Raw genomic sequence first — 13,167 nt, 5'->3', positions numbered from 1 at the left:
CTATCTGGGCCTGTACCACCTAGCTGCCTGTAAGCATTTATATTTCCTTTTAAAAAAATGAACCCCAGCTACTTCAGAGTTTGTGAAAAATGAACCTATCAGAAAAGTAGTCATTCTACCTCTCCCTAATATTCTTTCTTCTCCTCCTCCCCAAAACCAAATTAGAAAGCATTTTCTCTCTTTCCAGATTCTCTGTAAAACCTTGAATTTCTTCTTTGCCTCCATTATTTTCTACCTAGAGTAATACTTACTCTACACTCCCCTGCTCCCTATACCACCATGTAAGTTCCTTGAGCATAGAGACTGTTTCTTAGCACCAACCTTGCACATAGCATAGACATTTGAAAGTCATTTGTTGAATCAAATGGAATTCATTCACATTTATTTATATGCTCAAACACGGCTCTTTAGGCAAATTACCATTTAGGAAAAATAGTCTCAGCAGATTAAACAAACAAACAAGCTATTTAAGCAAATGCCTCAAAATACAGGACATTTTTATGTCTCTGACACTCTCCCTTATGCCCCTCCTTCTAGAAACTATTTTTGACAGTCTAAAATGTCTCTTGGGACCTATTGGCATGATTGGCAGACTGCAATCCCCATTTTATTTTGTTCATTTAATTTAAAAAGGCCCTTTATGATGCAATCATGAATTAGAAAAGGTGACCCAAAGAGCCTTTCATGGAAATTTGGTTTTTTACAAAGAAATTAACACCCCCAAAGGCTAAGCAATAGCTACCTGAAGTGTTGTAGCTGATGCGACCATTGGGAAGATGACAACTAGCTTGTTCCTAAGGTTTTGTCTACCTTTTTTTTTTTCCTCAAATGTTGCTTCTGTCTATGACAACAACTTTGGAAAAGAAAAAAAAAAAGAAAATTTCCATGGCAACCAATCCTGGATCTAAAAGGACTGGGAAACTATATCTTTGGTTTATTTCTAGCATATGGGCCTGAAGCAGGGATAGCCAAGAAGGCTATTTCTGAATAACCATCTACAGCATGGTGGAGGGATCTGAGCACCAATCTATGACCTAAGTCCTCATAGGAGAATTTAGAAATACCCGAACGTTTTGATATTTCAAATGCCTTTCTTGGGGAAGTTCTCTGTGTTACCAACAATATCTGGCAACTTTCTTGTGAAATTAATTTTCAGAATAGAAGTTTCCTCCACCAGTATAGGGTTTCTCCCCACCCAATATGGAACCCTTTGAAGTAGCTGGTTCATGAGGGTGAACCCAGATGGAACTCTAGTTTTTATTGTCAATTTCCCTGATCCAGCTGCTTCTTTTCATGCAGGATCCACACCACAGGTGATTCTGTTTATGGGTTTTAGGGACATCAACTCAGTCATTTCTCAGTGATCTCTCCTTGCTTGCAGGCCACAACCCTGTTGAGTTTGGGGGGGGGGAGATGAAGAGATAGGAGGAGAGAGGGAGAGGGAATTGACAGAAATGTTAATAGCAGCAAGGGTAACCCACCAAAACAAGCCATTCTCAAAATACTGCTTTCCATCAAACCAGAGTTCATGGTGCTGGGGTGGCGTGTGAATGGGAAACTGACCACATATTCACTAAAGATGTGACAAGGATTTAAAAAGAAAAACAATAACAGGCTGAGGAGGAGGGAAGTCACCTTGGAGGGAGGCAATAGCAGAGGTTTAGGAGCAGACAATTAATTGATCATTGCTGAGATGTACATGTCATAAAATGAAATTAATGACCACTAGAGGACGACTTTCAAGTGCTTAAGTAAGTCTGCCAAAAACTCGATCCAACCCCTTCTTCCCTCTACGACAAGTTTGAACATCTTCACCCTGATCAAGCAGCCTTCTGGTCCCTTCCCTCAGCCCCTTTAACCATGTCTTTATTACTTCACTACATAGCTCCCAACAGGGAAGCTCAAGTTCTTCCAGGTACTTCTAGTTAGGAAACTACAATCTGGGCCACCCAGCCAGAGTTCCTTCTTAAGGAAAGGAAGCATGATAAAGAATGTAAAGAGGTCTTTTGCCAGCACTGAAATGTCGAGTTTGGGACCAGGCTGAAGACAGAAATGATAATAGATTTAGATCAGGAAGTGGCATTAAGTAAGTCCCATCCCCTCACTTTACAGATAAGGAAACAGAAACCAAGAAAGATGAAATAATTTATCCAACGTCACACAAATTGTAGCAAAGTTTTGAGCTGTCTTCAAATCCAGATTCTTTCCACTCTACCATGACCTCTTTAGGCCTTGCTCAGTTTCCTCAAAAAGGACAGCTTTACTGGATCGCACTCTTCTGTCTCAGCAAAAATATACCATGTATGGAGCTGAATAGCAGGACCTTTGTGGCTGGGGTCAGAATAGATACCCCCATTGGGTTCTGATGAAGTAGTTCTGGGGGATTTTTTTTGACTCTACATAGTCTACATCACAGTGGCTTCAACAATGGCCATCCAAAAATGGTTGGTATCTCTGTAACAATGAATTAAATATATATGTGCACTTTTGTTGCAAAGAGATCTAGATCCATAGAAAAGTGTGTCAACTTCCTTTCTGCAAAGAGCTCTATCTGGGTTGGTCAGTTTTAGATAAATCCTACTGAGCCAAATACTTTGTGACCTGTCATCATCTCTACAGATAGATGTGGGTATGTACATATATATGTATGTATAGATAGACATCTATATCAAGTAAGGTAATAACTGTGAAATATATAAAAATATATAAAATATGTAATATACTATAAAATATATAAAAATCTCCCAGTTATTCTGTCAGCATTGTTGACGTAGAGAGAATGCTGAATTTGGAGGGGCAGAAGCATGGGCAAAAATCCTAGCTAGGCTACTTAATGCATGACCTTGAGAAATCACTTCAGCTTCCTGGTCCTCAGTTTTCTCATCTGTAAAATGCAGGGGCAGATTATTGAGCTCAGAAGGCCCTTTGAGCTTTGAGTCTGTGTTCCAATTTCAGTTTATGCCTCATGTCAGCCTAGTGCCATGGGCTGCAATTGTATGTATTCACTCAGCTCTTTTTGCCTTTTGCCAGACAGTGGGTGAACCTTGTAAACGAAATTGCTTAAGCATCCCTGGAGTGCCTACCTGACCACACAGCAGGTGGTTGTGTTGTGCTGAGTTTGAATGTCTCATTTATTTTGGTGGAGGGCTGGGAGGGCTATAATGACTACTGGGAAAAGAAAGAACTTTAACATACCAGAAATAATAATAGTAAATGTTAATCAAAGTGAATTTTTGTAGCAATCCATAATTTACACTGTATTTTCACATATATTATCTCATTTGAGCCTTATAGCCTCTCTGTAAGGAATAACAAAAAATATAATAGTAGTTGATACTTATACAGCATTTTAAAGTTTTCAAAGCACTTTATACACAATCTCATTCAAACTTCACAATCATCCCGCGAGATAGGTGCTTGTAAGTAAAATACCACTCCCAATTTTTGGATGAAGATGCTGAATATAAGTGACTTGTTAGAGTTTAGCTAGTAAGTGGTGAAGCCAGGGCTGGAATTCAGGTCTCCTGATTTTTAATCCAGTATTCTGGGGGAGGAGAGGTGGAGATGATGAAATTTTACAAAAATTCATGGCACACAATGGGGAATGATATACTTGACTGTTGAGAGAGCCAAGTTTTTAAGGTGAAGAGAGCTTAGGTAGGCACATGTCTGTATTATACTTAGTCTACAATTTTGTTTGGAAGATTGGAAGGCTGACAATCCAGGTGGTCCCAGGGGGAAGCTACTTAACAACAAATGCATCACAAAACAGGTAAAACAACCACAGGATTGGAGGCAGCCAACAGCATATTCAGGTACCTGACCTTGGCCAAGCCACTGTGCCTCTTTAAGCCTCAGTTTCCTCATCTATTAAAGAGGACCAGTAATGCAAACTATTGGGCCAAAACTAGGTGTCATATAGAATAGAGCACTGGGCCTTGATTCAGGAAGGCTTGTTCAACTCTGGCCTCAGACACTTACTAGCTGTGTGACTCTAGGCAAGTCACTTAACCTGTGTTCACCTCAGTTTCCTCATCTGTAAAATGGAGATAACAATAGCACTTCCCAGGGTTATCGTAAGGATAAAATTAGACATTTGTAAAGTGCTTAGCACAGTGCCTGGCACATAGTAAGCACTGTGTAAATGTTAGCTATTATTATTAACCTCTTCACTTTTGTCATCTTCACAGATGAGGAAACTGAGGCCCAGGTAGTGACTAGCTCAAAATTACAGAGGTCAAAAGCATCAGAGGCAAGATTTGAACCCAGGTCCTCTGGTTTAAAGCTAGTGCTCCAGCCCTGACTCTCCTCTCAACTCTAGACTCTCATTACAACTGTTCACTGGTTCTATTACCTGGTTGTCCCACCAGTATTCCATACTCAGTATGTTGAAAACTGAATTTATCTTTTCTCCAAAGCTTGCCCCACCCCAACTTCTCTATTGCTGTTGGTGGTGTCTATAATTCATTCACTCCCTCAGGCTCAGAACCTCAAGTGTTATCTTTGACCCTTCCCTCTAGCTCTACTCCCATATCCCATGCCAAATCCTGTCAGTACTAGCTCTCACAACATCTCTTACCCTCCTTTTTGTTTCTACTGCCACCACCCTAGTGGTAACTAGGTAACTCCTATCCAAGACATTGTAACAGTTTGGTTATACCCTTTTCTATCTTGCCTCACTAAAAGCTGTCCTTCACTCTGGATGCCGAATGAATTTTCCTTATGCAAGCCCTAATCATACACCCCCATCCAGTACTCAGAACTTCAGTGCCTCCACTGCCATTAATTTAACAAATTAGAAATTCAAAGACCTCTGTTACTTGGCATAAGTCTACTTTTTCAGCTTTATTTCACCCTTTTCTTTCCTCCACTTCATCTGTTCTATGCTTCAACAAAACTGGACAACTTACCTTGTCTTACATACATCTCATGCTTTCTTGTCTCTTTGCTTTGGTTCACTTCTTTGCACCCAGAATTAATTCCCCTTCCCATATCACTTCATTTTTAAATGTTGAAATATTGCCCATCCTACAAGACAACTAAAATGCCACCTTCTCCCCATAACCTTCCTTGATCCCCTCAGTCAGAAATTATTTTTCTCTTCCTCAGGCATAAAATAGTAGTTTGCTTTACATGGCTGTTATGTATTTATTCTGTCTTGTGTAATCTGATTACTTGTGTATGAATCACATATGTGTAGATATATATATATATATGTATACATATATACACACACACACACATATATATATATATATACACACACCCATACCCACATACCCCACACACTAGATTATCAGCTCAATGACTATAGGGACCATGTCATTTCATCTTTATATCTTCCCCAGTGCCTACTGCAATACTCTACATATTTGTTAAATATTGTCCATGTTTGATACATTTTTGTTGAACTGAATTGAATTGGGAAAATAGTGAATTAAATATAGAAGATAAGGTGCATAAATGGAGCCAATCTCAGATAGAATGTTACCCTTGGGTACTGAAACTTTTAAATGGAAGACCACTCCCAAGCTTTTAATTTGCCGTTGTTTTAGCCCAAGAATTAAGGGGAAAAGATTTGGTTCTGAAGTCCATTTCCCGAAATCCAGCAGACCTCAAATTCAGCTCAGTTTAACTGAACTTATAATTTGTTAGGGCTTCCTATGTACAGAGCACTGTAGAAGACACAAGGTTTAGACAGGACATGATCCCTAGTCACATAGTCTAGTTAGATGTAACATGTATATAAATAAAGGAAGAGAGATATTAAATGAAGGATTAGAAATATCTAGCAGATTTAAAATTCATCTAACTCCTACTCCTCCGGACAATTCAGTATTGGTAGGACCAAAAAGGCCACAAGAATGTCTGTTTAAGGAAATCTGTTCTTATTATTTCTTCCAGAAATTAACTGTTTATTTTTATGTGATTAAGCTAAGAAGATGATGGTCGTCAGCTATCATTTTCTCAGCTCTGAAATGGAAATCAAAGAGCTTCCTAACTTCTAAGTTAATATTGCTTGTTATGCCACAATGCCTTCCCTCTAATTGTCTTGGTTGTTCTTTCTCCCTTTGAAAAGATGAGTTGTTTCAGGATTCAATATCATTATTAAACTATAAAATCTGCAAGGGTAGGAACTGTGTCTTGATTATCTCTGTGAGGAGGCACTGTGTCCTCATCTCTAAAATAATGAGAGGGTGGGGTGAACTAGCTGGCTTCTGAGGGTCCTTCTAGCTCTAAATCTATACTCCTCCTAAGGAGTATGCCAAATCATGATACTTGAATGAATATCGGGTATACCATGGACAGCCCCCTTAGAATGAATGCTAGAAGAGACCCAATGCCTTGGCAATTTGAGGTTAACACATTTTGTTCAGGGCTAGTGTGGAGAAAGGAGGTACAGGGAATGGTGAACCTCAGTAAAGGTCTAGAATGGGAAATAGTACATATTCACTGTATCCAAGAAAAAGTCAACAGTTTATGGCAGGAAGCCCAGACAGTTAGTTAATGTGTTTGATGACAAATAGACTACTGTTCTTCTTGGAAGGGACATCAGTTATTAAATGTAGGGAGGCTATTAAATGTAGCCACTCTTGAGGAAGGCTGAAGATAGGTGGGAGGAAGGTGGCAGAGCCAAAGAGAAGAAATATTTTTGGCTCTGGAAGGACAAGCCCAGCAGTAAGATCTCATACTGGACTATGACCCTCAGATCAGAATTCTATGGAGTTACCTACAAAGGAAACCTGGATCAGTGCTCCATGGGGAAGCCACACATCCCAAATTAGTGGGCCTCAAACATTTTTTTAGTCCATAAACAATCTCAGGAGGGCTGAAGATTTCACAGATTCCACCTACTCTTGCTCCCACCTCTCTCAGTAAAACCCTCCCTTCTCCCCTTTCTGCCCTGGGAAGAATAGAACTGCTTGGGGTAAGGCACTAATGAGAGGATGCTTCCTTCTTATTCAAGTTAATGCTTATTAAACATACCTCCGATTGCTCAACAGTAACCCTGTAAATGATTAATTTGGGCCAAGAACCAAAAAGCAGCCCCAGGACCCTGGCTGCACTCACGTTGCCATTTGAGAACCACTGTAAGATAGGAGGAGGACAAAAAGGAAAGAATCATCCCCCACCCCCTCTACTCTTTCCTTTGCCCATCCAGGCAGTTTCACCAGTGTTTTTATAAGTGAGGGTTGTGTGTCTCGATATGACTAATCCACTCACAGGTGAGCTTGGTCCAGTAGTGCAGGAAGACACAGACCTTATGAACAGAGGTTATCAAGTACTGGGCCACCAAATGCTGGGTTTAAGTAAGCCTGGATAATTCAGGGGAAGGAAAGAGACTTCTAAGGCAGTGATTACCAATCAGGTGATATGAGCCAAACTAAGCTTAAATAGAAAAAAAAGAAAGAAAAATCCTCAGTGTGATTAGAAAGGGTTTCTTTACACTTATCCCAGCATCTGATGTCAAGGAAGTAGAACTGGGATCCTCTAAATAACTTTCATTGCCAAATGATTAGGCTGAGTCTGTGGTTTTCAATTTACCATTTGTCTTAGTAGGAAATTCCTAAGTTGCCATACTTTCAGTTTGGGGTTTCTGTGGGGAGGAAAGCTGGATTAAACTTTTTCCTCTTGAGGTAACCTATCCAGCACTTTATAAATGGAATGAGATAAATGCCCTTTTTCCCTAGAAATTCCCTGGAGATGAACCCATCTCCATTGCTGTCTATGCAACAATAGCAGCATCAACAGAACAGAACACACAATGACTCTTACCCAATGGGGATGATGCTCAAGAAGCCAAGGAAGGATGATAGGGCAAAGCAAAAGCCAGCGAACTTATCCATGGTGAGCTGATAGATCTCATTGAATGTTGTGGATGTTACCACCCCAGTGAGGGCCAGTGCCAGCTGCAGTATCACGAACACCTTTCCTGTAGAAGGGACAGAAGGGTCACTGAGAATGACTTTATCAGGACATCTCATTCTATTCTGGAACTTAAGAGAGCTTCTGTGGAGTCCTTCTAAATGTTCCCTCAACTCCTAAGCAATCACAATCTATTTCTCTCAGGTGAGCTTTTTTTCTGGATTTCTTTGGATTTTCTGGAGACAAGTTGGTAACAAAACCAATAATGGGGCTCTTAATCTTTCTTACCCTTTTTTGGGCTGTATTAACCAATTTGATTCTTACCAAACAGTATTTGTGCACTGAAGGATGTTTAGTTTGCCCTCTCTATTCTGTCCCATCTTTTACTGGAAGCCATCCCCAACCTATCTTAATTCTAGTACCTTCCCTCTCTTAATTATCTCCTATTTATCCTATATGTAGCTTATTTGTATATATCTGTTTGCTTTCTCCTTCATTAGATTGTGAGCTCCTTGAGGACAAGGACTGTCTTTTTGCCTCTTTTTGAATCTCCAGTATCAAGCATGTAGTAGGAACTTTGGCAGCCAGCAGCCAGCAGTAAGCACTGCTTACGGTCGCAACCCCATGAATTCTCCAAGACCTTAGCGCACACCCTGGGCTTCCCCATTCCCCAAACCAGGCCAGGTTATCTAAAAGCAGAAATAATCCACAGTCAATTTCTCCTCACCATAGGAAGATCCCTTTATGAGCTTGGACAGTGCTGATCGGATGGTTGTTATTGGGATGAGAGCAAACAGCATGACAGCCCGGGCTGCAACGTGACAAACGAGAAAAATTAGTGAAGCCTGACCTTGTCTGTCTAGAGTAACAGCCTTCTCATCAGGGTTCAGTGCTGACCCAGTCATCAGTGCCTGTCCTGGAGGACTAAGCTGCTAGGAAGCTGGGTGAGGTACGTGACTAATCCAGCTGGCAAGGCACCTGAGGCAGCTGTGGATAAGATGTTGGAGCAATTCTCATCCTCATCAAGAACAATAACAAGTACCTCTTTATGCTCCCTCCCTCCTTCTCTATTCGTATCCAGTGAAAAGCAACGCTTGGAGGAGCTGCTAGGAAATGGCTCTTTTCTCATGGACCAGAAGCTGGTGCTTGATCATAGAACTAGAGGTGCTGGAAGGAATCTTAGAGATCCAATCTCCAACCTCCCTCATTTACAGTGGAGGAAACTGAGATCTAGAGTCTTAAGGGACTTCTCCAAGGTCCCTCAGGTAGAAGGGGTGGGGAGTGGGGTGAAGAGCCAGGATCATACAACAAGATCATTAATTTAGAGCTTGCAGGGTCCTTAGAAATCACCAAATCTACTCCCCTCATTCCTCAAATAAGGAAACAGAGGCATAGAGAGATTAAGTGATTTGCCCAGGGTCATACAGCTAGTAAGTATCTGATTCAGTATTTGTACTCAGATCCTTTGACTCCCAAACCAACATTCTTCTTCCACTGTGTACAATTACATTTTGGATTAAAGTCTGCTACTTTTCATACATCCAGGCTACTTTTCCTGGTGTTTTGAGTCTCAGCAGCAGGTCAATAGGTCTCTGAGAACTGTTCAGGAAGAAGAGAGGGAAGGGGGAGTTGAAAGAGAAAGGTGGGGGAGAGGACCAGAGTTAAACCCTTCTCCCTCAGCCAGCTGGGGAGCAGCATCCCCCAAGAGCCAGTTCCTTGACACTGAAGATCTGTCTTCAGGAACAGGTCCCTCTATAGATAAAGCCCCTTTCCATCCTGTCTCCCAGTGCTTTTCACTCTGTCCTTTTTCTCTTTCCTAACTCAAGAGGGCAGCCTCCCCTGTGAAGCTATATGGTACTTAACCAGCATATTTTCAGGAAAATGAACACTAGCCACTGTGTTTAGCCCACTGTTTGGGAAAGGGAAAGGGGAGAGAAAAGGGTGGGGAGACAATGTGATTTAATGGAAAGACTTAATGGTTCAAAATCAGAACACTGGGGGATTGAAATCCACCTCTGCTATTTCCTAACTGAGGGATCTCAGGCAAGTCTTTTAACCTCACTGGGTCTCAGTTTCTTCATCTGTCAAATGAGGGGCTTGGACTCAATGACATCTAAGGTCCCTCCCAGCTCTCAGCATACTCCAGACATGTTATCTAAACATTTATGAATACAATAAAAGATGTTCACATAAATTATCGCAAGTGCATATCCCTTTTAAAGCATGCCTAAACTGCTCTCAGCATAACCAGTCCTTCCCCCTGACACCTAATGATTTTTTTAATGTAAAGCCTCATGTGTGCATCTTCTTCGATCTGCAAGAAGCCTTGGGAAAACATCCTCATAAGTCTAGAGGTAAGAGCTGCTCATGGTAAGCCTGATGGGTTAGGGACAGCAATGACACAGAGTCCATTTATGAAGAAAGCAGGCAAGGGCAGGAATTAGATATAGATCCAGCAAGTTTCATCCTTGTGTGATTACTAACCCCTCACCTCCCCCACCCTCTCTCTATCATTTGCCATCCAAACTTTATCACAGCTCAAGTCCCATCTTTCCCATGAAGCCTTCAGAGATCTTTTCTTCTGAACTTAGAGCACCTCTGATCTCTGTTAGTTATCTTGGCAGCCGATCAGTTCAGTTTAGTCATTTTTCAGTCATGTCTGACCCTCTGTGACCCCATTTGGGGCTTTCTTGGCAAAGATACTGGAGTGGTTTGCCATTTCCTTCTAAACTTGCTCTATAGGATTTCTTTCCCGTGTGTTAATTTGGACTCTAAAATATAAATCTAGAAGCCCTTTTAGGTCAGGTCTGATACCTCTTCTGTATTTCTCACTGCCCAACCAGCTCATTTTACAGGTGAAGAAACTGAAGCCCAGAGAAGTTAACTAATTTGCCAATGGCTACATGGGTAGTAAGTGACAGAGCTGGGATTTGAACTTAGATCTCCAGACTCCACTAACCCCCTTTCTACTGTTTGAATTGGAAACAGCCCAACTCACCAATATAGAACATGTAGGTTTCCTTCACAAAGGTCAGAAGCAGTGAGCCGGCTCCAAAGGAGACCATCCCTATCATGATCATGGTGGTATCCCGACAGCACCTAGAAAAGACCAGGACTCCCAGGAAGCTGGTGATGAAGATGGTATAACCAGCTGCCATCCCATAGCCTACCTGCACGTGGTTCCAGCTCAGTGGCTCCCTTAACACAAAAAGGGGCATCACATCAACTGTACCCACCACTGCCAAATCGTAAATGATGGCCCCTGCAAAGAGCAGAGCAATGATAGCTTTGCGAGGCTCTGCCTTCCCCAGGGAAGGAAGCTCCACCACCCCTCCCTTCTTCTCTGGATGGTCAGGGTCCAGAGTGCGGTAAGTGCCCATGGTCCCAGACACAGTGTCCACTACACCAAAGGTTTTACTGGGTTTGACCTCAGGCTCTGGGACCTTGAGGACAAAGAGACTATAGAGGAAAGCAAATGTGGCACAGCCTACACTAGAGACAGCAAGGACGACGCCTTGCCGGTTGGCCACTCGAAGCAAGTTGAAGAGGTGACCGGAAGCAATGCTCCCACAGAAGCCTGCCAAACCCAATATCAAGTCAATGATGATGAGTCTCACAGAGCGACGGCCCTTAGAGGAGCTCAGTGAGCCCAGGGCCATGACACCAGACCAGAAAGCTGTGAAGCCCCCTGAGAGTCCTGCCAGCGCTGCAGCCCCATACATCACTTCTACTGGCCAGTCCAAAAGGATCTTCAGCAAGAGGAAGAGGCGGGAGAGGAGGTAACCTAAGAGGGGTATGCAGATGGAAATTTTCCGGTTGTAGCGGTCGCTGAGCCACCCCAGCCCGTAGGCTGAGAGCAGTGGGGTGAGGCCCACCACAAGGTTGTAGATGATGTAGAAGTTGGAGATGGCTTTCTGCTGAGCATCCTCACTGGCCCCCCTGGGGCTGGAGGAATTGTTGTGGTTAGAGAAACTTGAAAGGTTGTAGTAATTCTTGACCACCAGCAGCAGCCCCGCATCATAGAAGGAGGCAGCTACCTGGGCTGAGGCCACCACTGGTTCAATCCAGGTCCTCATCACTCCTGTCTCCAGACAGCTCCTCCTAGGGTCCTGGCCCATGGTGGCCAGATCCTCACTGAGAGCTGGGGTCCTGGCAGCGAGTATTGGGAGTTTAAGGGAATGAAGGGAAAGAGACCTGCTGCGGCAGCAGGGAAAGTCTCATAATTTGTTACCTTGCAAAGGAGAGATGAGTGAAGTTCAGTGAAGTGGGGGGAAAAGGAGGGAAAGAGACAGAGACAGGGTCAGAGTCAGAGGCAGACACCGATGGCAAGAGTGACTCTCTCTGAGGTGTGTGTATGTGTGTGTGTGTGTGTGTGTGTGTGAGAGAGAGAGAGAGAGAGAGAGAGAGAGAGAGAGACACACACACACACACACACACACACACACACACACACACACACACACACACACACACACACACGTTGCCCGTATAATAGACAGGAGCAGCTCCAGAGTTCAGATTGTCCTTAACTTGGCTCTCTTCTTCCCTCCCACTATCAGAAGCCCAGCTGCTGCGAGCTCTCCCTTGAGCTCCCCGCCCACAGTGGGAGGGATCACTTCCACTTTCTTAGCTCTGAGAGGCTATAGGGCATGAGCCCCTGAAGTGGAGAGGGTTGACTGTGTCACTCTGGGGAGGAGAAGGAAGTGGCACGGGCAAGTGACTGCCCTGGGGTTTGAGGCATCCAAAGCTAGATAAATGCATTCCGTAGGGGCAAGGGTGGAGCCGAGCCAGAAAGGAGCCTTAGCTGTGACTCAGGGCATTAAACCTGAAAAGGGCAAAGACTGTGGGGAGGAAAGGAGCGATGGTACAATGGAAAGTGCACTGAATTTTGATTCAGAGATGTGGGTTCAAATCCTAGCTTTGCCATTTAACCTGGGGCAAATGATTAATCTCTCCGGGCCTCAGTGAGGAGGCTGGACTAAATGGTCTTTGATGTCATCAGATACTTGGAGGTGGAACCATCAAGCACAACCCTTCTCTCCATGGAGAAGCAAACTAAGGCCCAGAGATGGGTCATGACTTATCTGTGGTCACACAGCTAGGAAGTGTCTGAGGCGGGATTTAAACTCGGGTCTTTCTGATTCCAACTCTACAATCTAATCACGAGAACCAAAGCAGATCCCTCAGTACCCATCAGACTTTCCTGGGTCCATGTGGGTAGGTTCCTGTCCTGGGACTGATTGATCAATGACATATGGGGTGGCGAGTGGTAGAAGGGGGAGACAGCTTTAACTTTTAGGG

At 43.2% G+C, this 13,167-nt stretch overlaps 1 protein-coding gene across 1 annotated transcript; it reads right to left on the bottom strand.

Moving 5' to 3' along the window:
* Positions 1-357: 357 nt before the first annotated feature.
* Positions 358-12,429, bottom strand: SLC46A2 (solute carrier family 46 member 2). The gene is made up of 4 exons (XM_020972406.2): positions 10,865-12,429; positions 8,594-8,677; positions 7,777-7,933; positions 358-1,390 (listed from the first exon to the last, which is right to left on the bottom strand). The coding sequence occupies exons 1-4, from the start codon at positions 11,982-11,984 to the stop codon at positions 1,351-1,353; spliced, it is 1,401 nt and encodes a 466-aa protein (XP_020828065.1). The 5' UTR covers positions 11,985-12,429; the 3' UTR covers positions 358-1,350.
* Between the last annotated feature and the right edge of the window lie 738 nt (positions 12,430-13,167).

Source organism: Phascolarctos cinereus, unplaced genomic scaffold (assembly GCF_003287225.1).
Source record: "Phascolarctos cinereus isolate Bilbo 61053 unplaced genomic scaffold, phaCin_HiC Scaffold_4;HRSCAF=312, whole genome shotgun sequence".
NCBI lineage: Eukaryota > Metazoa > Chordata > Mammalia > Diprotodontia > Phascolarctidae > Phascolarctos > Phascolarctos cinereus.
Note: the sequence above shows the minus strand (reverse complement) of the source record. Positions and strands in the feature narration are given on the sequence as shown.